This window comes from Zootoca vivipara, chromosome 5, assembly GCF_963506605.1.
Source record: "Zootoca vivipara chromosome 5, rZooViv1.1, whole genome shotgun sequence".
Lineage (NCBI taxonomy): Eukaryota > Metazoa > Chordata > Lepidosauria > Squamata > Lacertidae > Zootoca > Zootoca vivipara.
In genome coordinates, this window is record NC_083280.1 from 16,891,870 (window position 1) to 16,916,500 (window position 24,631).

At 43.2% G+C, this 24,631-nt stretch overlaps 1 protein-coding gene across 2 annotated transcripts in view; it reads right to left on the reverse strand.

The window, feature by feature from the left end:
• SERPINI1 (serpin family I member 1) overlaps positions 1-24,631 on the reverse strand; it is an 83,177-nt gene that overhangs the window by 22,475 nt on the left and 36,071 nt on the right. For both annotated transcript variants that reach the window (XM_035132373.2, XM_035132372.2), the window contains exons 2-5: positions 15,645-15,917; positions 11,311-11,541; positions 8,593-8,787; positions 4,611-4,815 (exon numbers count right to left, since the gene is read on the reverse strand). In XM_035132373.2, coding sequence (XP_034988264.1) covers positions 4,611-4,815; positions 8,593-8,787; positions 11,311-11,541; positions 15,645-15,894 — 881 coding nt within the window. In that variant the 5' untranslated portion in view covers positions 15,895-15,917. The remainder of the gene's footprint in view (positions 1-4,610; positions 4,816-8,592; positions 8,788-11,310; positions 11,542-15,644; positions 15,918-24,631) is intronic.

The following is a 24,631-nucleotide window of genomic DNA, read 5'->3' on the forward strand; positions in this document are numbered from 1 at the left end:
CATTAAATTGAATCAAATTGATGGTGCTACAGAAATAATTGTGAATACTATGGGCAAAATTAAGAGATCCATCCTGGGCTGTCATCTGGAGGGAACTAGATGGACAACTTCCAGCCTTCAGAGATTCTAGCGACTGCAGTCTTTGAGCTGAAAGCATGCTCATATCTGCCTAGCCCCAATGAAGGATCTGTCTCTTGGTCACAGTACAGCGTGACGCTAGAATGTGACGGATCCTTGGGGACTGGATTTTATAAACAGAGCAGATACTTCCAGAATTTGCCCAAACATTCTTAAGGCTCTTTGTAAATATTAATGAGTGAAGCATAGCGGAGAATGGATAAAATGAGATGCCGTTCCTCTCCGGCGTATTTTCATAATAGGAATATAAAAGGTAGCTAGCTAGCCAGCTAGCGCAAACTTTAAGTGCAGCACCCCAATGCTGTAATTCCCTTATTAAATTGCAGAAATTAATTATATACTTCCGAGGTTGAATTTCTCTGAGGATGGCAAGCAGATCTGGTGGATGCTATCAATGCACTAAATAAATACTCCATAAATATTTTATGCTATTTCTCCCTTTCCCTCCACCCCCTCAAAGAAGGCGAGGGACCAAGATGGAAGGGAAAGGAATGTGTGGGCCCGCGGGCCGTGCACACTGAGAAATAGCAGTGGAATAAAATTAAATTTCCAGCGCCCCAAAAGAGTCCATCCACTTATGAAGTGAACATTTTTTAAAAAAACTTTTGCATTTGTAATAGGGCTTGAACGACTAAGCAAAGCTGAGTTAATCACAACATTTCCAATTTTCTGTCTGCACTATCTGCGTCCAACTGAAACTGCAGTTTGCTTGTCTTAATAGCAAAACGGGGGTGGGGAAACAGAACAGAGGATTGTTAAATTATACTCCGTTCCGTTCTCAAATCATTGTTTCGGAGCCAAAGAGATCAACATTTTTTTAATCCACTTTTGTGTAGCAGGGAAACAGACCATGAAACTAATTTGCAAAAATGATTTCCAAGCATAATTTAGCCAGGGAATGCAATAGGGGGGCAAGGACCAGCTAATAGCAGTAACCAAGTCTGCAACATTCTCCTTCGGAATCATTTCACTCTGTACCATGGTATTTGGGGGTTTGTGCATTTGTTTCCCCGATAATTGTTCATCGTTTGAATATCTTCCCCTCAAGGAAGCCATCTGGAGTAAGGACACTGCATTGCTAATGCACACCCTTCTTCTTTTTAGTCTGTATAAGGGAACTTCTTATGTTCGCCAAATATTTTTTTATTAACTTCCCAAATTATTACAAATCCAACCAAATTACTTTAGTTTAATACAATTTCTTAAGGTTTCCCGCTCCTGTTGCAAACATATGTCGATCATTTCCTCCCATAGCTGCATCATTTCTTATACTTGCAGAAATGTGACGCTTCCCTTTCTCCTCCCTTCAATATTTATTGGGTTCCCCTTACTGTGGGGCTCCCTGTGGGGCTTCAATGTTTTGGCCTACAACTCCCATGATCCCTAGCTAACAGGATCAGTGGTCAGGGAAGATGGGAATTGTAGTCCAAAACATCTGGAGGGCCGAAGTTTGGGGATTCCTGATATACGGCAACTGGATGTTGGGTGAGATTCAACAACGGGCTTATTTGGATCACTCTCTGATGATGCAATGCATGGTGAAAACAGGACTGCCTACCCAACATGCTTGGCCCCACCAGATATCCACATATAGGTCCACAAACATGTGTAATCCAATTGCAAGAGACCCAGATTTTATGGGGGGGTGACTGTGAGATATGGGTCTATGCACATTGGATTTAGCCTATGTACTCCATTTCTGAACATTAAACCCACATGTGGGCATACACTGATACTTGGGGAGGGACCGGCTTGCCAGGTTTGATGGAAGTGGGAGAGAGCTGTTATTTCACCACACTGCACCGGGTGTGTGTGTGTGAGAGAGAGCTCACCCCCCCTCCAAAGCTCCTGCAAAAAATCCACAAGTTTTCTAGTACAGTATTGCAGGTAACGTATCACAGCTTTGTGTCAAAGCATATGCTGGAATGAGTTCAAAGGTCTGGATGTGACCAGAAATGGAAGAGAAGATGCAGCTTGGTGAGCAGAAGGTGATACCACTGATGAGCACCGTTTTCAGGACTCTGCCTTGTATCCAAAGAACCATGAGTGGGTCCACTCATGCCCACAGGGCATTTTCACCTGCCTTCCGGTACATTCCCTCGTGCCTGTGCATCAAAAAGCTGCTTTGATGTGTCAGGGGAGTCTCATGCGTGACACGCAATGGGGCATGAAGGGCTGTGTATGGTTGGGTGAGAAATTCAGTGGGGAAATCAGAGTGAGCTCCCACCCCGACTTTGTGCAAGCACTAGGGACTCTGAACATGCAGCCTTATGGTTCCCTACAGAAGACCTCTCCTAAAGTTTAGTCAGCCTTTGCACACCTGCAAAAATAGATTGCGACGGTCTGCCGAAACTGACAGCGGCTCCTGCCTCAAACCATCTTACCAATCCAAAATGGCATAAGAAATGCCTGGTGGATCAAGCCCAGGGGTCAGCAAACTTTTTCAGCAGGGGGCTGGTCCACTGTCCCTCAGACCTTGTGGGGGGCCAGACTATATTTTGAAAAATATATATGAATGAATTCCTATGCCCCACAAATAACCCAGAGGTGCATTTTAAATAAAATGACACATTCTACTCATGTAAAAACACCAGGCAGGCCCCACAAATAGCTCAGAGATCCATTTTAAATAAAAGGACACATTCTACTCATGTAAAAACATGTTGATTCCCGGGCCGTCCGCGTGCTGGATTTAGAAGGCGATTGGGCCACATCCGGCCCCCGGGCCTCAGTTTGGGGACCCCTATCAAGCCATTGGCCCATCCAGTCCAGCATCCTGTTCTCATTGTAGCCAAACAGATGCCCACGGGAAGTTTTTAATGTTCAATGTTTTATCGTGTTTTTAATATTCTGTTGGGAGTCGCCCAGAGTGGCTGGGAAAACCCAGCCAGATGGACGGGGTATAAAAAATAAATTATTATTATTATTATTATTATTATTATTATTATTATTATTATTAGCCCCAAAGCAGGACCTGAGCGCAATAGTCCTCTCCTCACAGCTATGTTATTATGCGCTCTCCAAATGACAATCTTGGTGTTTCCATTTTACATGACACTGAGGTAAAACAAAAGAAAAATGGAGAGAAACTTTTCAAACGAGCTGCAGGGTCGAGCTGTTTATTTGAATCCAAAATGCCCTTCTCAGTCCCTAGCCTGGCCAGTATCCAACATGCTACTATGGCTGGGCGATATCTGGTATTCAACGTCGTGATATTTGGGTGATGCGTGGTTTTCAACGTAGCTGAACATTGCAATATACCTGGTTACAGGTAGGTAGCCGTGTTGGTCTGGATCGAAGTAAAATAAAAAAATTCCTTCAGTAGCACCTTAAAGACCAACTAAGTTTTTATTTTGGTATGAGCTTTCGTGTGCATGCACACTTCTTCAGATACAGTGAAATGGATTCGCTTCCCATCCCCACCCCTCCCCACCCCTTCTCTACATAAGTGCCTGGAAACTTCCATTTCACTGTATCTGAAGAAGTGTGCATGCACACGAAAGCTCATACCAAAATAAAAACTTAGTTGGTCTTTAAGGTGCTACTGAAGGAATTTTTTTATTTTATTGCAATATACCGATATATCACAATGACTGAAATAAGGACGGAGCTATGTAGAGGCATTGGCTGGCTTTGTGGTAGTATTTCCTGCATCGTGATTTTTGCCGGTGCCTGCTCTTGTGATTCGCTGCCCACTGCAGGAGGCAGGGGAGATCTCAGCCGGCAGAGGAGCTGCAGGAATCGAGAGAAGCATTGGCTGGCTTCACGGTTTTTCCCACACTGCGATTCAAGATACCGTATATTGTTGTTTAGTCGTTTAGTCGTGTCCGACTCTTCGTGACCCCACGGACCATAGCACGCCAGGCACTCCTGTCTTCCACTGCCTCCCGCAGTTTGGTCAAACTCATGTTCGTAGCTTCGAGAGCACTGTCCAACCATCTCGTCCTCTGTCGTCCCCTTCTCCTACCGTGTTTCTCATATTATAAGACATGTCTTATATTTATTTTTTCCTCAAAAAAAACACACACTATGGCTTATTTTCAAGGGATGTCTTATTTTTTTCCTCCTCCTCCTGCCACGGTCGGCATTGCTGCTGCGCCTATCACTATGTCTTATTTTTGGGGTATGGCTTATATTCCTTGAATGCTTAAAAATCCTGCTATGGCTTATTTTATGGGTATGTCTTAAAATATGAGAAACAGGGTAGTGCCCTCCATCTTTCCCAACATCAGGGTCTTTTCCAGGGAGTCTTCTCTTCTCATGAGGTGGCCAAAGTATTGGAGCCTCAGCTTCAGGATCTGTCCTTCCAGTGAGTCCTTCCAACCGTACATTGCCAGGTCAAAATTATGAAACTATGGACTTCACACGGATTTTGGACGCTGTACCTATATATCACCCAGCTCTATGTGCCACCCACTAAGCCAAACTGGCTCTCCCTTCCACCCTGCCAGGAGCTGGAAAAGCATTCTCACCTGGGTAGATAGACTTCCACCTTCTGCTTCTTTACGGAGCTTGCCCATTCCTCAATCAGCTGGGCCTTGACCAGAGGTTCCAGTGTGGCTAGGGGGACTTCTTGCCTGGAAAGAACAATCATCATGCTGAACTCATCTCCTTCGTAGGGGATTTCCAGAACTTGATAGATGCCCCCGGCTTCATTGGAGCCGTCACTGAACTCCCCTAAAAGAAAAACGAAAAACAGCCCGGTTGGGTTTTCGGAGATCATTTCCACTTACCTGTACTGAAATTCATAGGATGGTCTCCAGCTGAGAACAGGCCTTGGGGCAAATTATGACCAGCCGTTAAAACCGCTTGATTGTCTTTTCACATTTTCAATATCAATTATTTCACCTTTAGATGGGTACACACACACACACACACTGTTCCTGGCATAGGATTGGTGGGTAATATTGTTGTTGTTGTTTAGTCGTTTAGTCGTGTCCGACTCTTCGTGACCCCATGGACCATAGCACGCCAGGCACTCCTGTCTTCCACTGCCTCCAATTATAATAATTATTATAATTATTATAATTATTATAATTATATATAATTATAATAATATTACTTACATATGAATGTATCTTAATGTTTTTTTCCCTTTAGTCTTATGTTGTATTGTAATAAATGCTATCTTTAAAAATTTTTTTTAATAAAAAGGATTGGTGGGTTTATCCTCTTCGTTGTTTGTTTCTTTTTGGGGGGCGGGTACTTCCCCCTTTTTCGTGGGGAAAAAAATACAAAGGCTGCATTCACATGGATGTTTATTCCATTTTCATGAAATTTCCCTAACTGTTGATTTCCACAAAATAAAAAATTTCCTTCAGTAGCACCTTAAAGACCAACTAAGTTTTTATTTTGGTATGAGCTTTCGTGTGCATGCACACTTCTTCAGATACACTTGAAACAGAAGTGTCAGACCCTTATATATATACAGAGGGTGGTGGGGGTGGGTGGGAATGGGTGATGGGCTGATGGGAGTGGTAAACCTGTGGATGGCTGTTAATGGCTGCTGATGGCTGCAATTAGTCCTGGGAGGGAAAAGCAAGGGCTGAGGCGCTAACGAAAGCTTGATCATGCATAATGAGATGTCTTTATTCATGCATAATCCGATGTCTTTATTCATCCCAGGTGGCTCCATGGTTTTAAGCTTGGTAATGAGTTGATTTCCACATTATATTTGAACTTTCACATTATATAAAATCAACTTCCGGAACTACAGTGGACTATAGCCCAGGTTCAGCACTCATTTTCATCTTATTTGCATACAGATTTTCTTTTTTCTGGAAGCAAATAACACGAATATGAGTGCTAAGCTTGTGCTAAATTCCACTATAGTGCCAAAAATAGCTTTTATGTCATATGAATGACCAGATATGATGGAGAACTTAACAGGGAAAAGATGTGAAAACAAAATACACTGCCCTGTGAATGTAGCAAAAATGAAAATGCTGTGCTATCATATTTTTAACACTTCTTTAACTTTTGGGCATAACTAACAAAAGAACCTCTGTTATGTATGGTTTAGACGTATCAGTCAAACATAAGGTGAAACACATTGTGCTAATCATACTTATTAATGCACATCATGGATTGAGCATCCAGATGTACAGCAAACAAGTCATGGTTTCTGGAGCTGCTTGCCAGCTTTTGTTTCCCATGTACTCAACTTCACAGCAGCAGCTTCTTGGGGCAGATCAATGGCCCAACTGTTGTTTCTCAATGGACTGTGAATTCAGACATAACAGCAAATCCACAGTTAGAGTAAACCGTTGTTTGCAAACCAGGCCATGGTTTGTTGGCAGATTTTGATTCAGACATGATTTGTATTAGGCCTGGACGCTGCCCACATATTCTAGCTCAGAGACGAGATCCAGAAACTTTCTTCTGTGCATTACAGTACGGACCCCAGAAAGTGGTGTGAAAATATAACCTGTTATTTCATCTCCAAAACCAAACAGGTTATCGTTCTGTCCAGCAGCTGCATGAGGAGCTGCCTGGAATTACCTACATAAGTTCCTTCGATCATGAGCAGGATACAGATTATAGTAATAAGAATAACATTTGTATACCACTTTCATGTGTCGAAAGCACTTTGTGTGCATTATCTAAATCCGTGGTTCCCAAACTTTCTCCCCTCACAGACCACTTGAAAATTACCGAGGGTTTTGGGACACCACTTAATATTTTTTCCTGACTGTTGTAGCGATTGTAGGACACCACTGTATTATTTTTAATTGTATTTTTATTGTTTCCTCCCTTTTTTTTCTTATACAGTATATTATAATAAAATACAATGAAAGAAAAGAAGCAATAAAAATGCAATTAAAAATCAATATGCATTGGGTGTGCCACCTTCCATCTTCAATCACAAATCCACAGACATGCCGTAGAATTGTGAACAAAGCTCAGGTCACAGTTTGGAAATTTCTGGTCTAGATACAGGGTCAGCAGCATACATGATGCAGGATGAAGCCGCTGCCTTCGGCAGTGGAAGCCTGCTGTGCCCTGGCACTAGCAATGTGGTGCATTTCTGTCAAGATCTCACTGAAATCTCTTGAGATTTTGCTAGAAACTGCTGAAGTCTTGAGAAATATCACTGGAAAACGCCATCACCATTGCTACAGATCAGGGAGGATTTACTGGTGTGAGGTGTCACGGCAGCATTTTCCTGTTTCGCCTTGGGCGGCAGAATAATAATAATAATAATAATAATAATAATAATAATAATAATAATAATTTGTATTTATACCCCGCCCTACCCGGCCAAAACCAGACCCAGAGTGGCTAACATCAAATGTATAACACATTAACATAAAATCAGGCAATCAATTAAAATACAGGGCCGGCTCTTGGGGTAGGCTGGGTGGCGTGGGGCGCCAGGGCGCCAGGTTGGCAGGAGGGCGCTGCACGGCAAAGCCGCGCGGAAACCACCAGCCACGGGAAGAAACCGGGCGGGGCGGGGGTGCCGGAGCGATCTGCGCACCACGGCGCCAGGGCGCCCGACCTGCTTAAGACGGCCCTGTTAAAATACATCCTAAAATCAGATCAGGATCAGAATAAAATCAAATCAGATGGCAATCCGCAGATTAGGGTTCGGGAACTTAAATGTTCACCAGGCCCAACTGTTTGTGCTGAACTTATATGAGCCTGAGAGAAAAATTGGGAGGCTGCTTTCATGCAAGTTCTTATGAAAGGGGGGGGGGGAGTCAGACTGAACTCTGACCAAAGGCCTGGGGGAACAGCTCCGTCTTGCAGGCCCTGTGGAAAGATGCCCCTGTCTCGATGCAATCCTTAAAAGAACCCTGGAAGGTAAAGGTAAAAGGTAAAAGACCTCTGGACGGTTAAGTCCAGTCAAAGGCGACTATGGGGTTGCAGCGCTCATCTCGCTTTCAGGCTGAGGGAGCTGCCATTTGTCCACAGACAGCTTTCCGGGTCATGTGGCCAGCATGACTAAACTGCTTCTGGTGCAACGGAACACCGTGACAGAAACGAGAGCGCACAGAAAAGCCCTTTACCTTCCCGCCGCAGCAGTACCTATTTATCTACTTGCACTGCCGTGCTTTCGACCTGCTAGATTGGCAGGAGCTGGGGCAGAGTAACGGGAGCTCACCCCGTCGCAGGCATTCGAACCGCCAACCTTCAGATCGGCAAGCCCAAGAGCCTCAGTAGTTTAGAGACCACAGTGCCACCCACGTCCCCCAGTATTCACATCTTCCATACAGATACACCAATGAAAACATTGCAGTTGACACAATAATCATGGAAGGCTCCTTTGGAAGCTTACATTTCTGAGGCCCCGGTGAAAACAATGTGATTTCATTTTCATCTAGTTCGCAATTGTGCAGGAGATGTTATTAGCAGGTGTGAATTGGCATGAAGTGCTGAAAAAGGGTGATAGTGTATACCTAGAAAATTAATCTTTTCTGCTAGAAAGAAAACATGTACGATATTGCTCACCGTAATAAAATTCTCCCTGCTGATACATCATTGGAATTTGCACTTCACTTTCATCATCTTTAGTGAAGGAGAAGGTTCTTGTGTTTTCTGGCCTGAACTGAGACTTCCAATTTCCCTTAAAGTAGATTGCATTGACGAGGGCCAAGTGAGTGAGAGCGCCGAAATCCCTGGCCGACACAAAATCTTTGATCATGTCTGTCGGTTGAAAGGGGAGAGAAGGAGCACATCGATCAGAATGCCTAATTGAACATTTATATCAAAACTGCAAACACCCACCCCAAAAAACCAGCACCGTGGAAAGAAAACAAAAAATCTCAAAGCAACTCATTTCCATATTCCCACATTTAACTGTCCAGTGTTTGGTCGGAGAAGAACTTAGGCTCCACTGCAGGCAGATCAACCTGCACAACAAATTCAATATACAATAGTCTAAAATAGTGTTGAAGCATTAAAATTGTCTTACAACATTTAACCAGCTGGTATGTTAGATCAAGGCGGTGCCCATAAAAAACAGTGAAAAACAAAACAGAAAACAACAGGCTGAGTTTGAAAAAAACGTAAAACAACCTTAATAATGACCCATTCTTTCCAGATGGAAAAGCTTGTTGGTGGGGGAAGTATTTTAAATTGTTTCCAGAAAGCAAAGATAGTGGGTGCTTGTCTTACCTCGATAGGAATGCTATTCCACTGAACACAGCCAGGCTGAAAGCCCTGCTCCAAATTACTTTGGAGTGGGCTCAGTTCTATGGAATTTGCAGGAGAAACTCTCCTGCATGCCACAGTGACCTACTGGGTGTATATAAGTGGTAAGGTGGACTCTCAAGTAACCACACCTCCTCTCTGCAGGCCACACCCCTCAATGTCCTGTGCAGTCATTGCAAAGCTTGTGGAACTCCCTCCCACAAGGGAGACTAGACAGGCACCCTCCTTGCTGAACTCCAGGCACAGACTAAGACTCTCCTGTTCCGGCAAGCATTAATAAGGCAACGTTTGGTTTTATGACACTTCTCTCTCTCCCCGCCCCCCCAATTGTCCCCATTTTCTGCAGATTGCTCTTATTGCACGCTGCTTACAAATGCAAACAACTGATATAGAAATGCCTTAAATAAATAAATAATAGACCCCCCACTTTGTATGCTGCTTGTGCCTGGCTGGAATGTGCCCTTAAACTCTGATTAATGCCTCTTGTCTGCTGGGCTGGGGCTGGCGGTAGGACACTGAGGGAGATGTGTGTAGAAACTAGCCTACTTGAACAAAGGTCTTGTTTCCATTGGTTAATTTGCCTGCTTTTTGGCTCTGGCCCCGCCCACCTGCATGTGACTGTCGGAAGGCTGCCGTGATGGAAATGTGATTCCTGAAAGTGGTTCCCCCCTCCCTCCCATCCAATACACTAACACGAATATACAACACCAAAGCAAGCACTCCTGGCTCAGGGCTTCTGAAACTTAAGTCAGCATCCTCCTACCTTAAAGGGATTGTTCTGTTGACAACCTCCCATCTGCAAATAATTTTCGGTACAAAATTGACACAGGATTCAGAGAGCAACCCTATCAACTTCAAACTTTCCTCATGCTACTATTTCTGCTTGCTTTTACCTCGGCAACATCCCACAGGCTTCGAGAGTAATAAGCGAGTAATAAAACGGGGAACGCATCTCAGCAGCCACCCCGCTGACATTTACTCAAGGAAAGGAAGAGATGTCTTACATCTGTTCGAGTCAGGAGAGGCTTGTTAGCCAAGCCTAGCAGCTGCTGTGCCCACATTCCTAAATAAATCACTCCAATCAGAAGGCATTGTCTGCTACCTGGTGCTGCCAACTGGGAACGGCTTGCTTGATTTTCGGTATGATAATTTCGGCTTTGGATTTCCGCGCCGACAGTGATGAATCGAGGGGACGTGTGGAAATCCCACAGATCACTACAGACGGGGGTCTCTGTGTTTTATCTGGGATAAAATAAGCTGCGTGCATCAGAGACACTCGGGTACAGAGTCACCGATCCGAACAGCCGTGCGCATTCTGGAGCGCAACTGGGGCTGAGTGTACACTGTGGCTTTGCCTGCATGGTAGAAGCAAGTCCGCCAAGCCATTCACTAGCGGGGGTAATTTAGAACCAAACATTTATATGGAGATAAGAGATCTGCAACTACTAACTACATCAGTTTAACAGACCGGAGAGCTCAAGTCAGTAGACCGTGAGACTCAATTTCAGGGTTGTGGGCTCAAGCCCCACAATGGGCAAAAGATTCCTGCATTGCAGGGGGTTGGACTAGATGACTCTTGTGGTCCCTTCCAACTCTACAATTCTGAGAGGCTGATCTTCCAACGTGCCATGCCCGGAAGTGGGTTCAGAATGGCCTGGTCACCATGCTTCAGAACTACAATATAATGGCACCACTGCAGGGCAGTTCATCCCAGTGTTTCTGAAAAATGATGGGAATTTTTGGGACCAAGATGTAAAATGCTTTAAAGGGGGTGGGGGTGGGGAACCCAAAGGCTTTCAAACCAGTGGCATATAGCTTCCGGAAGGTTTCCCTGAAAGGACTGCAGCCCCTGGGCTGAGTGTATTTTTAAGCTCTCTCCAAAGAAAGAAACACAAGACATTTGGTGCGATTGACAACTTTAGCAATGAGCCATTTTAAGACATTCAACAGCATCCCAATGAGCATAAAATGACAACTGTTGACAGTAAGGAGGAATGTAAAAATATAGGAACGTACTATTTGTGTGATTCTCCACCCATCTATTGATGTGGCTGGCGACTGCTATGTTTTGACTGAAATCCACATCTTCCACTTCAGCCTTGAAGTACGTCTTCATCAGCTGCAAAAATTTGTCATTGACATGAAACCCATTCTGCATATAGAGGGAATTGACAAGCTTCATCACATACTGGCTGTCTTCAGCGCTTGCCATGTCAGAAAGGTCCTTCAAGAAGGAAAATTCTTCACCTGGAAGTAAGGTGCGAGATAGGAAATATTTCTGTCAGAGTTAAGTAAATATATTGAGGGCTTAAAGAATCCCATTGTCTTCCCACTGGAAAATCAGAGTGATATTTTCGCTTTCGACAGAGGAGGTCACTGCAAAATGGTATATAGGGTGGCCTGACTCTTCTTCAAAAAGACTTGGGACTAATAAAACATTAGAAGCAGGGGCAGCCGCCCAAAACGATTCAAGGGTCCTCATGAGCAGCCAAAGCTACATTTAAATGGAGAATTCTCCATTAATGCCAAGAAGTGTTCAATATGTATACTTATTATGTCATGCTTTGCATACATGGAAAATAATGGGCAACCCCCTCTTACCACAGAGCAAGTTTGGGAAACCTTTGACCCTCCAGATTTTCTCAACTACAAGCCCCAGCCATTGACAGATCTATTTCCAAGAATACAGTGGTACCTCTACTTACGAATTTAATGCGTTCCGAATGCACATTCGTAAGTAGAAAAAAATTGTAAATCGAATCCCATAGGAATGCATTGGGAGAAAAAATTCGTAAGTCGAAGCAACCCTATCTAAAAATTCATAAGTAGAAAAAATCCTATCTAAACCGCATCCAAGATGGCGGACGGAGCTCTGTTCATAAGTAGAAACATTCGTAAGCAGAGGTACCACTGTATGTCTAATCCCCCTTTACAGAGATGTAAGCTGAGGGCCCATGACAGTGAATTTCACAAGTTAAATTATGCATTGCTCAAGGTATTTTTGTCCTGAGTCTACTGCCAACCAATTCCACTGGGTGACCCGAATTCCTAATATTATGGCAGGGGAACAAAAACTTCTTTGCAGCCATTTTCATGTGCAATCCTTTTGTTCTTTCAATTCCACCCTCACCTTTCCTCTTGCAAGTTCCCTGCTTGCACATCATTCCCTTTTTGAAAAAAATAAATAAATCATAACCAAGGCAATGAACTAGAGTGCAAGGCAGCCCTTCAGCAGAGAACAGCATTCATCAGTTGACAATCAACTATTTTATAAACCAGCATTATGTGCCCATATGTTTCCAACTTTTAATGGGAGGTTCCCAACCACTTTTGTTAAATATTTACACTGTTGGGCCAGCTGTTTAAAATTTCCTCTGCTATTCTAAAGATTCCCATAGAGCTCCTTCAAGATTTCCCCAAAAGCCGCACTAACAATGTTTACATAGGATTAGCGCATACCATTTGCACAGACAAATTAACCATCTCAACGTGCTGCAAATGTTGCCACATTTAGAAAATGATGACAGACTGTCACCTTGCCTCCAAAATGAGAACGGGACTTATTTTTAAATTCCTTCACCCCTTTAGTTCAGTGCTGCAAGGTTTGCAAGAAAATAAAAATCAAATGTGGTTCTGTCAGCAGGGATGGTTTAAAAGAGCTGAGGGTACAAACAGGCCTGCAGACAGGACACATAAGGAATTTAGTGCGAGGCCCAAGCTCATTGCAAGGCAGTGGGGCTGGCAGTTGTCTTTACCCTCACATAAAATTGTTGAAAAAGTGAGGATTGTAGATACTGCGGTGACCGTGAAAAAATAGGGGAATCGGGGTGCAGTATACATTTTGGGTTGTATCCAACACCCTACACACAGACTTCCACTCATGCCACACAACTTATTCCTCCTCTGCTATCCCCGGGTGCCCCCAAATCTGCTCCGGGGGACCCCAGATACCTCTGTTCTTCCATGAAGAGCAAGGGACCAAATTCTTGAGGAGGGGGGGACCTTATCCCCATGTCTCAGATACAATAAAAAGGGTGAAGATTGAAGGATCAGGATAGCAGTTAGCCACAGTGGCCCATTATGTGGTAACCTCACATTTAAATTCTGTAATGCACCTCTGAAGGGAGACTGAAAGCTGCAGCATGTTCAGAAAACAGCGCACAGGATTGAGAGTGACCAGCCTTGCACTAACTGCAACAGCTACCATATGCTACCAGGTCCAGTTCAACATTTTATTGCAATCCAAGAACACAAGGTTCCCTCCTCTGCCCTAAAGGTATGCTTGGCTCCCTCTCCACAGAGTTTTAAGCAGACTGTGAAGATACACCTTAATCCGGCCTTTGATTAAGCTAATGCTGTTCGTAATTTTAACTCCGTTGCACGTGGACTGAATGCTGAATTTTTGGTGAAGTGGGTGAATGTTTAGTCTTAACTAGTTTTGTTATGTAATACTGTTGCTTTAATCATATGCATGAGTAAACAACCCTTGAATCTTTTCTGTGAAGTGTGCTTAAAAATGCATAACTAAATTAGTTAAATAATCTATAAAAGAAGACTAGCAATGAATTCTTTAGCTGCAACACACCATCTGAATGTGACATATACATGCCAGCCAACTGAACGTTGGTCTACCTTTCTGATCATTGCATGACACTCATCTTTTCCATTTTAAAACAATGTAGCAGGCATATTTTATGTGTTTGTTCATCCCCTTGTTACCTAGAGACATTCCAGTTTGGTTTAAGGCCCGTATTTGGCACCAAAACAGCCTTAGGGGTTGCCCTTTTTCAGAAGAGAGAGGAAGGGAGTCAGACCCTGTTGGTTCTCCTTGGTCTCTCAGTGGTTCTTGATACCTCAGACTATGGTATTCTTCTGGAGTGACTTAGGGAGGTTGGAGTTCTCTGTTACAGTGGTTCTGCTGCTACCTGCAGGGTCACTACCAGAAAGAAGTACTAGGAGATTGCTGCTGGCTCCATAGCCTTTGGGCTCCAACATAGGTCCATTATATCTCCTATATGAAACTGATGGCGCTATTATAAATGGATTTGAAACACAACAGTATGCTGATGGCACACAGCTTTCTCTTCACTATGCCGTATGAATCATGAGAGGCTATGAAAGTGTTGGACCAACATCTGGAGGCAATGAAGGATGAGTGGGGCAAATAAACTGGTGCTAAATCCTTACAAAATGTAAAGAGAGGTGGGTGGGAGGTTTTTGTTTCCTGGAATCAGGTGTACAACCTGTTCCGGGAGTGGCTGAACTCCGCTTGAAGGAATAAGTTCATAGGCAGGGAGTAATCCTAGATTTCAACTTGTCCCTCGAGTCTCAAGTGGCTCCTGTGTGCTTATGCCTAGCTTAGAATGTTTTAATGTATTTTTGTTGGAAGCTGCCCAGAGTGGCTGGGGAAACCCAGCCAGATGGATGGGGTAAGTATGTATGCAAAAGTAAAATAAAATAATAATTAGAATGATTTATCACAATTGCAGTTTCTGGATCAGAATAGCCTGGCCTCAGCTGTCCATACTCTGGTGACCTCCCATCTGGACTTCTGCAATGCACTGTTTGTGGGGTTGCCCTTGAAGATGGTACAGAGGCTTGCCTCTAGTTCAGAAAGTGGCTGTTAGGCTTGTAAGCAGGATATAAATTGAGTTAATAAAATAAATAAAAATAGCAATTATTTATAATTTTTTTAAAAATGATTTGTTTAAAAAGGAATGCAGAGCGACTTCCGGAATTGTGTGTGTGTTGGTTTGTGACACCATATGCATCAGCCAATCAGCATGATGCTGTAATGGAATGAGGTGTTCCCAAAGAAGCCTCCCTGATCGAAAAAAATAAAAATGTAATATCTTCCTTCAAGCAGCTTTTCATTCAATATGCATAAAAAATTAATTTATTTTTTATCAGCTCTTATCTGATTTTTATGTATTATTTTTTATTGAAAATTTTATTGTCAGCTGCCTTGGGCATTTTTATTATTGAAAGCCGAGGTATTAATATACCAACTCATCATTTTCTCTTTAATAATACATATTAAGGGCCCCCATTCTTTCCTTCAAGCAGATGAGACCTTGTAGAAATATTACAGTTCCCTTCCATCAACACAGGTGATCAATCCTGTCTAGAATTATGTGAAAGAGCCATTTATTAAGAAGAAGAAAATGTGGCACTCATACTTCCTCGGTTGTTATGCAGGACCACCCTGTGTGTGTCTGCTAAGATGTTAATACCTGCTGAGTTCAATGGAATTTAGTCCCAGGTGAGTGTTAAGCTGTCGCTTTAATGTATTGACTGGACAAATAATAATCAAAGAATTGTGGCTTGATGCTTTGTTGAACACTCATTACCGTTTTTCAAACCTTCATATCCCATGGCGTGTCTGATTTCCTTAAGGGTGGACCCATGAGCTCCGAGTTCCACCATTCCCATGGCGATTGATATTCCCAGTGGAGAGAAAATAATGTTTTCATCTTCCCCCGCAGCTCTCAGCTGATTGTAAACATTCACAGAAAACTCCGCAATGGTTTCATCAGGAAAACTGGTGCTGAAACCTTTGCTTTGCAAAACAAGCAGAGACAGGAGGCCAAGGAGAAGCATGTTGAACAGAGGGCGTTTCAGGTCTGTAAGGAAAATTTAAGAATTGACGAGTTAATATTATATTGTGCACATAATAGATTAGTGGGATCATTAATTCTATAAGCACAGTGTCATTTTCTTAAAAAACAACAACAACCCCAGCAACTCAGAAGCCATTCACAAACACACAAGAGTGAATTAGAAAAATGTATAACAATTATCACAATTGGAGAGAGACCTGTTGGAATGTAATGTCAAAGTGCTGCCTACTCTAAAATGCACTAGCAGGATTATTTTGCCACCCAATATAATAAAATCTGAGAAACAACAAATCAAAGAGCAATTCAACCAGCTTAAGCAGTTCAAATGTCTTGAATTGAATGTTCTGGATCAACAATGTCCTTAATTATACCAGGCACATGGACAATCCAGGGATCACTGAGCATATATAAATTGTATCATGATGAGTGGACTTTCTGTCCACTCTTATCTTCCTGAAGAAGAGCCCAACACGCTGTTGGTTCCTGCCTTGAGGTGCCCCCCCCCGCATAACACTACTGAATTAATCCCTTTTGTTCGACATCAATACACTAATAATCCATCAGGGAAACAGTGGCTGGCCTGAAACCATCAAATTATTTGCCCTGGAAGGTTTAGCTTGCAAAGCATGAAGAGAGAACATTGTCATTACACAATCTGCTTATGAATCTGTGAGATGCCCCAACCTTTTATTTTTATTTAAAAGTGCAGAGACAGCGTCTTGTTTGACTTGGATATGGTTCATTTATGGTGGTTGTTAATAGGTGGTTTGTTTCCTTCTCTTCGGTGACCTTTTGCGATAATAATACTTAACATTTATACGGTGTATCTTATTAGCACAGTGCTCCACAAACATTATCCAATTAAATATTGTGACAGCTCAGAGTGGTGTGTAATTGAATATTATTAAACCCATTTTATAGGTGAAGAAACATGGTGTAATAGGGCTGTTGTGTGTGTTTTGGCAGCAGCATGAATGCCTACTATATGCAAACAGCAGGTGGAGATGGCTAAAATCATTCCTGGTAGGAGAACTGCATGGCTGACTCCTTCCCATGCAAATAATTGTTCCTATGTACAACTCTAGAATATTAGGGTAAAGGCTAGGCAAAACTGGAACTCCTCTCACTTAAACTTTTCTTTACTATGTAGAACATTTTTAATTTTTTGCAACATGGAGGACTATTCAATCATGTGTAATCTTTCCAAATTCTACAGTTGCACAGTCCCCCCACCCAGATGCTCTTAGACTACAAATCCCATCAAGCCCAGCCAGTATGTCCAATAGTCAGTGCTTGAAAGGGATACGGCCTCATAGATATTCCTGTCAGTGCTCAGCCAAATATGAGCTTCCTCTATTCTTAAGAAGTTCACGTTACACAGAGCACTCAGCTATACAGCTGCAAATAAAACATTTCTAAGTGCGTTGTAAAGTGCATTATACAAATGTGACATTAGATGGTGATGGTGAGCTATGGCAAATCCAATATATTTTTCAAAACGTTTTTAACATGTGTCTAGATTCCACCAGAGTCGCATGTGCAACTCACAGTTAACAGACATTTTGAGTACGTGATCATTATGACATAGCATCAGTCGAAGAGTTTCTCTGCAAGCAACCAATTTTGCTTAAATCACCAAAGCCCCAAACTTAAGTTACGTGAAGACTTGACATTATACAAAATTTGCTTCAGGGGGCATCAGTAGGTGAATTCTCTGCCCCACAACCACATGTTTCACTTCATAGACCACACATACAATGGTAAGCTTGTTATCCCACAACAGAGGGATAAGATTGGTTTGAGTCACGCAACATGTCAAGCCAAATGATGGCTTGGCGGGATAGTGTAGACTCCTGGATCTGAGCTTGCAGATGTTTCATTCATCCCTGGCTACCATGCTGAGCTGCTGGTCTTAGCATGTCATTCCAACCCAGGCTCTTGGCTTTGAAGACTAACCACAAGCTGTAAAGGTAAAGGGACCCCTGACCATTAGGTCCAGTCGTGACCGACTCGGGGGTTGCAGTGCTCATCTCGCATTATTGGCCGAGGGAGCCGGCGTACAGCTTCCAGGTCATGTGGCCAGCATGACAAAGCCGCTTCTGGCGAACCAGAGCAGCACACGGAAATGCCGTTTACCTTCCCGCTGTAGCGGTACCTATTTATCTACTTGCGCTTTGACGTGCTTTTGAACGGCTAGGTTGGCATGAGCTGGGACTGAGCAACGGGAGCTCACCTCGTCGCAGGGATTCGAACCGCCGACCTTCTGATCGGCAAGCCCAAGAGGCTCAGTGGTTTAGACTACAGAGCCACCTGTGTCCAACCACAAGCTGTAACCAAGGTTTATTCTTGGTTACAAAGCATGGCTAGTCTAGAGAGCGAGCTTGGGTTTCGGCGACACACTAAACCAAACCTTGGAGTGCCTTAGCACAGTGCAGCAGGAGAAATGCAGTCGTGAGATCCTCTCCAGGTTTGGCTTATTGTGAACTGCAAATCAGGTCATTGAATTTTTCATCTGTGGAGGACACTACATCTATGATGCTACACTTTAAAAAAACCCAAATCATTTTCCACACATCATTTATTGAGTATTTAGCAAGCTGAGGAAGAAGTAATAATAGCTCCACTGTCCACATCTCTTATTTACCTCACTATTTGCTGTAGTAGGGTGAAAAATAAATTATCTAAGCCCTGACCATGGTTGGCTTTGAGGCTCAACTACCTATTTCAGCAGTGCCATAAAGCCATTTTACAATTTCCTAGGGGAGAGATGAGAAATCTCTCCCACTCTCAGAGGCATGGCCACCATCATTTTCTTTCAAGGGCTGTAAGGCAAACAATTCATTTGAACAAAAACAGAAATAAACCTTTATTCATTATTACTCCCTAGGTACTTTTGTTCCTTAATGAAATCTGCTGTGTGCCAGTATATAGCAGAACTGGACTCTGATAAGGGGATTTTGACAAGTCCCAGCTCTGCCTTGTGCTCATTCTGCAACCGTGGGCAACCTATTATCTCAGTCTCCATACAACATGTATGAAATGAGAATAATAGTAAACTATCTTACAAGGCAAAACACCCTGAGGTTTTGAAACTACTACATAATGAGTTTTAATGCCACTACTTATTCGTACCTGCCTGCTCTATATATACTTTCTTAAAATTCAGACCTCATCGATTTGGTGCACAGGGGCAGCTTAACTACTGTTGTCTATGCTCTGGTAACCTCGAGGTTAGATTGCTGTAATGCATTATACGTGGGGCTGCCTCTGAAGACGGTTTGGAAACTTCAGCTAGTGCAGAATTCAGTGGCCAGGTTGCTCACTGGGGCAAGACTGTTTGAGCATATTACACTGATCCTGGTCTGACTGCACTGGCTACCAATAAGTCTCTGGGCCCAATTCAAAGTGCTGGTTTTGACCTATAAAGTCTTTAAAGGCTTAGGACCGCCTCTTGCCATATGAACCTCTCCAGACCCTAAGATCACCTTCTGAGGCCCTTCTTTGTGTGTCTCCTCATGAGAACAGGCAACATGAGAAAAGGCCTTTTCTGCAGTGACTCCCTGCTTGTGGAATGCTCTCCCCAGGGAAATTCACCCGGCGCCTTCATTATACACAATTAGGCACCAGGCAAAAACATTCCTCTTTAACCAGACCTTTGGGCTGATTGACATCCAATGCCCTTTTAAAAATGTGTTGCGGAAGGGGTTTGTGTTATTGTTTTTATTTTTATTATGCATTTTGTGGTTTTAATATTGTGATTTTATGCTGTGAACTGCCCTGAGATCTGCGGGAATAATAATAATAATAATAATAATAATAATAATAATAATAATAATAATAATAATTTATTATTTATACCCCGCCCATCTGGCTGAGTTTCCCCAGCCACTCTGGGGAGTGTATAGGGCAGTGTACAAATTTAATAAATAAAAATAATAAAAATAAAGGCACCGACCCATACATTCAAACACAAGAACTTAAGAGGAGCCTGCTGGATCAGGCCAGTGTCCCATCTAATCCAACATCCTGTTATCACGGGGCCAACCTGATGGCTGCATAAAATGGGCAAGCAGGACCTCCTGTGGCTTCTAGGAACTGTTATTCAGAAGAATTACTGCCTCTGATCGTGGAGACAGAGCAAACCCATTATGGAGTGATGGGGAATGTTACCAAGCTCCTTTTCTCTTATTTTACTTCTCCTTGTAGTATTTAGATTAGGTAAAGGGACCCCTGACCATTTGGTCCAGTCATGACCGACTCTGGGGTTGCACGCTCATCTCGCATTATTGGCCGAGGGAGCCAGCGTATAGCTTCCAGGTCATGTGGCCAGCATGACAAAGACGCTTCTGGCAAACCAGAGCAGCACATGGATCCCACCTGGGTCCCTTTAGTATTTAGATTATAAACTCATAAATCAAACTTGGCGAACTTGCCCCCTGACAGTCCTTCAATACATATGCTCTGTGTAATGTATGTAATGTATGCATTGGGACGCGGGTGGCGCTGTGGGTTAAACCACAGAGCCTAGGGCTTGCCAATCAGAAGGTCGGCGGTTCGAATCCCCACGATGGGGTGAGCTCTCGTTGCTCGGTCCCTGCTCATGCCAACCTAGCAGTTCGAAAGCACCTCAAAGTGCAAGTAGATAAATAGGTACCACTAGAGCGGGAAGGTAAACGGCGTTTCCGTGCGCTGCTCTGGTTCACCAGAAGCGGCTTTGTCATGCTGGCCACATGACCTGGAAGCTGTACGCCGGTTCCCTCGGCCAATAACGTGAGATGAGCGTCGCAACCCCAGAGTTGGTCACGACTGGACCTAATGGTCAGGGGTCCCTTTACCTAATGTATGCATAACCATCTAAATATCTGGCATATGCGATCCATTAAGAGGAAAAGCTATGACCCAGGAGGCTGGTTTCTGGGTGCTGACTCCGAGACACGGCATGGAAGGAGAAGTTAATTTCTATTCTGTGCAGGTTCCCAGGCCTCATCAAGAATGGTTTGTTCTGCCTTTAACTCAGCTTGTAGCGAGTTTCTACGTAAACAGCAGAAGATCGCACACTCTGCAGAATGCATCCTGCCTGTCATAATTACAGACATCGCGTTATGACAATCATACAAGATGAACTTTGGCCCTGTTAATTAACAGATGGCAATTAAGAGGTTGCCTTCAAGTATCGAGGAATAAAATGATCCAGAATATTAGGAATAATCTGGGCAAAGTTATGCATTTTTAAGCAACGGGACTTTTGGTTGTGTCAACAGATTTTTCAGCAAATTTCCCACTGATGGGGCGCTCAAGATTAGTCAAGGTGGAAAACAGACATTCCATTTTCCTAATAAGGGGGTGGGGGGAAGCAGGAAAGCTTTCCAAATTTTGGCGTATTGTGTTTTAATGGAGGAATCTCAGTAATGGTCTTCTTTCTGCACCCAATATAACTGCATACAAATAATAAAGGGGTTGTTTAATCTCCCCTAAATTGAGAGTGCTTTCTTCTTAAAACATAAAAACCTCACTTCAAAAGGAAGGAAACAATATTAACAATAAAAAATGAAAGTCACAGACTCTCCAAATGATGTGCATATTCAGTTGTTACAAAGATCATAATATTCTGATGCCAAACATCTCACAAGTCCTACTACTGCATTAGAGATTTGGGGGGCTGCTTAGTCTCTGAACAGGGGTTCACAATGAACTGCCCCTCATTGATACAAACCCTGGACTGACAGGTTGAGAGATTCCCCCGTGAGATGATTTCAGCAGAGCTGTGTTATGTCTGGGGGTGTAAGACTGACATAACACACTGAAAAGTTTGCAGATGTTTTGCAGTATCTCAAGGTAAACAACAAGCTGTCAAGAATCTTTTCAAGTTAGCACTTATGAGGGAAAGGGATATGTCAGTCTGGTTTACACCAAAAATCTTGAGGGCTTGTAGCCTGATCCTATCGATGGAGGTTCACTAAAACATATAATCTAGGCATAGGCAAACTTGGCCCTCCAGATGTTTTGGGACTACAACTCCCATCATCCCTGACCACTGGTCCTATTAGCTAGGGATTATGGGAGTTGTAGTCCCAAAACATCTGGAGGGCCAAGTTTGCCTATGCCTGGCATAATCTACTGAATTCAGAGGATTTTAACCTAAGTCATTAGGGGACATTTTCTTGTACATTGAGTGTATCTTATATCAACTAAAGTGGACTCCATTATCCTTTATTGCCTACACCTGGGGCTACTCTAGATTAGTGCAATTTGGGAAGTGTAGAGGTAGTAAATTTGGGGGGTAGCAGAATAAGGTGTTAGCGGGTATTAGATAAATATAGCTTCCAGACTTTGGGCAGGAAATTTCTGTTCCTCTCAGCCTAGAATCATTGGCTCCTGCTGGGTAAGATATAAATTGGAAGAGAGATGAAGGTAGGCACCGCACCTATTTATCTACTTGCACTGGTGTGCTTTTGAACTGCTAGGTTGGCAGGAACTGAGACAGAGCAACGGGAGCTCACCCCGCCATGCAGATTCAAATCCCCGCTCTTCTGATCGGTAAACCTAAGAGGCTTGGTGGTTTAGACCACAGCGCCACCCGCTCCCCGGCACAATGTTATATTGCACATACAACGCATATAAATTGCTTTTTCCCTACCAGTCTAGCTGAGTCCTGAATCATTTCCAGCCATTCTCTTTATCTCACACTATAAGCTTACTTTTAAACAATGGGGAAAATAATTCGAGCATTTAAAGCATAAATATGCTAATTTTGCATTTGCTGATTAAAGCATGAAGCTCTTCACAACTAAGACAGATGTCCCTGTGGCTTCCTGATGACATCGTTCTGCTGCTGCACTCTATGACTGAAATTAAATCTGCCCTTTTAGTGTATATAGGCAGAGGCAGAGCCTCAGCTGGTGTTGAATATGCAAGTTCTATCCATTTCTGTGCTTGTTCCAGCTAAATGATCATGATTTTTGGAAGGTCTTATATTTATACATTCTAAGATTCCTTACTCAAGTTACTGTACCTTTGAAGCAGTTTTATTCACCCACCCTTATCCAGTCATAGAGTTGTAAAAGTTAAAAAGGTAAAGGACCCCCGGACGGTTAAGTCCCATCAAAGGCGACTATGGGGTTTTGGCGCTCATCTCACTTTCAGGCTGAGGGAGATGCCATTTGTCCACAGACAGCTTTTCAGGTCTTGCGACCAGCATGACTAAACTGCTTCTGGAGCAATGGGACACTGTGATGGAAACCAGAGCGTATGGAAACACCATTTACCTTCCCGTCGCAGCAATACCTATTTATCTGCTTGCACTGGTGTGCTTTTGAACTGCTAGGTTGGCAGGAACTAGGACAGAGCAACGGGAGCTCACCCCATCGCAGGGATTCAAACCGCCTACCTTCTGATCGGCAAGCCAAAGATGCTCAGTGGTTTAGACCACAGCGCAATCTGCGTCCCCATTGGTGAAATGAAAAGTCCTCCATTTTGCCTCCTGAAGCTATGGATGACCCTCGTGGTCCGCTCCATAGAATTGTAGAGCTGGAAGGGACCATGAGGGTCATCCATAGCTTCAGGAGGCAAAATGGAGGACTCTTCATTTCACTGAGGCTTTGATTCCCCAGCAATATCTTTTATTGCCTTTACATCCCACCTTTCCTCCACAGATCTCAAGATGGGGTGCATGACTCTTCTTTTACACCCACAACAACCCTGTGAGGTTATTTTAGGCTGAGAGAAAGTCTCAGGCCGAAGGTCACCCAGTAGGCTTCATGGCCAAGTGGGGGCTTGAATTCCGGTCTCCCACATCCAGTCAGCATAGCTGCCAAGTTTTCCCTTTTCTCGCGAGGAAGCCTATTCAGCATAAGGGAAAATCCCTTTACAAAAGGGATAACTTGGCAGCTATGCCAGTCAGCTACTCTACCGCACTGCACCATTTTAGACTTTTTCCTCCTGCTACATTGGATTCATTCGCTTGTATTTTTTAAGGCTTATGGATTTAGTTGGTCTTAACAAGTTGGTTTTATGGATCACTGTGAACTACCCTGAGAATTTTGGATTGGATCAGAAATGCAGGCTGTAAGATTATTTAGAAATAGGTAATTAAGACCACGAGGCTTGCAAAATCAGATGAAAGGTTCATCTCTGTAGTTCATAGCCTGCCTTCCTTCCTACAGAGGCCAACTAGAAGTTTCTTGGAAGTGGTGTACAATCAAAAGCCCCGTTCTTCTGTCGATCTCCAGGAACAAGTATTTAGCTGGCATGCTACCTGCGAACAAGGAGATCCCACGGAGCTATAATGGCCAATAGCCACTAAAAGACTTAATAATTTATCTAACCCAATTTTAAAGACAACTGAGCCAGTGGCCATTGCCCTGTCTTAAGGAAGTAAATTCCCTATGTTCAAATTATTCTTGGTATGAAGAAGTACTTTTGTGCATGCAATTTCTCTTACAATCATTACACTTTACAACCATAGGGAGGTGACACCGTTTATACTTCGTCCCCTTAGGTACCTAAATGTTTTGGTTTTTCTCCAGCTTTGACAGAAGGCTGTTTTGGAGCTTATTCTTGGAGCAGCAGGGACTTCAAAACCCCTGTTCAGAGAACAGCAAATCTGTCTAAGCAAATAAAAATAGCAGCCAAAAATAGCACATTTTTGTGTGCCCAGACAGGTGTAGAAATTCACCTCCTTAGGTTGCTAGTTCACTAATAATAATAATAATAATAAT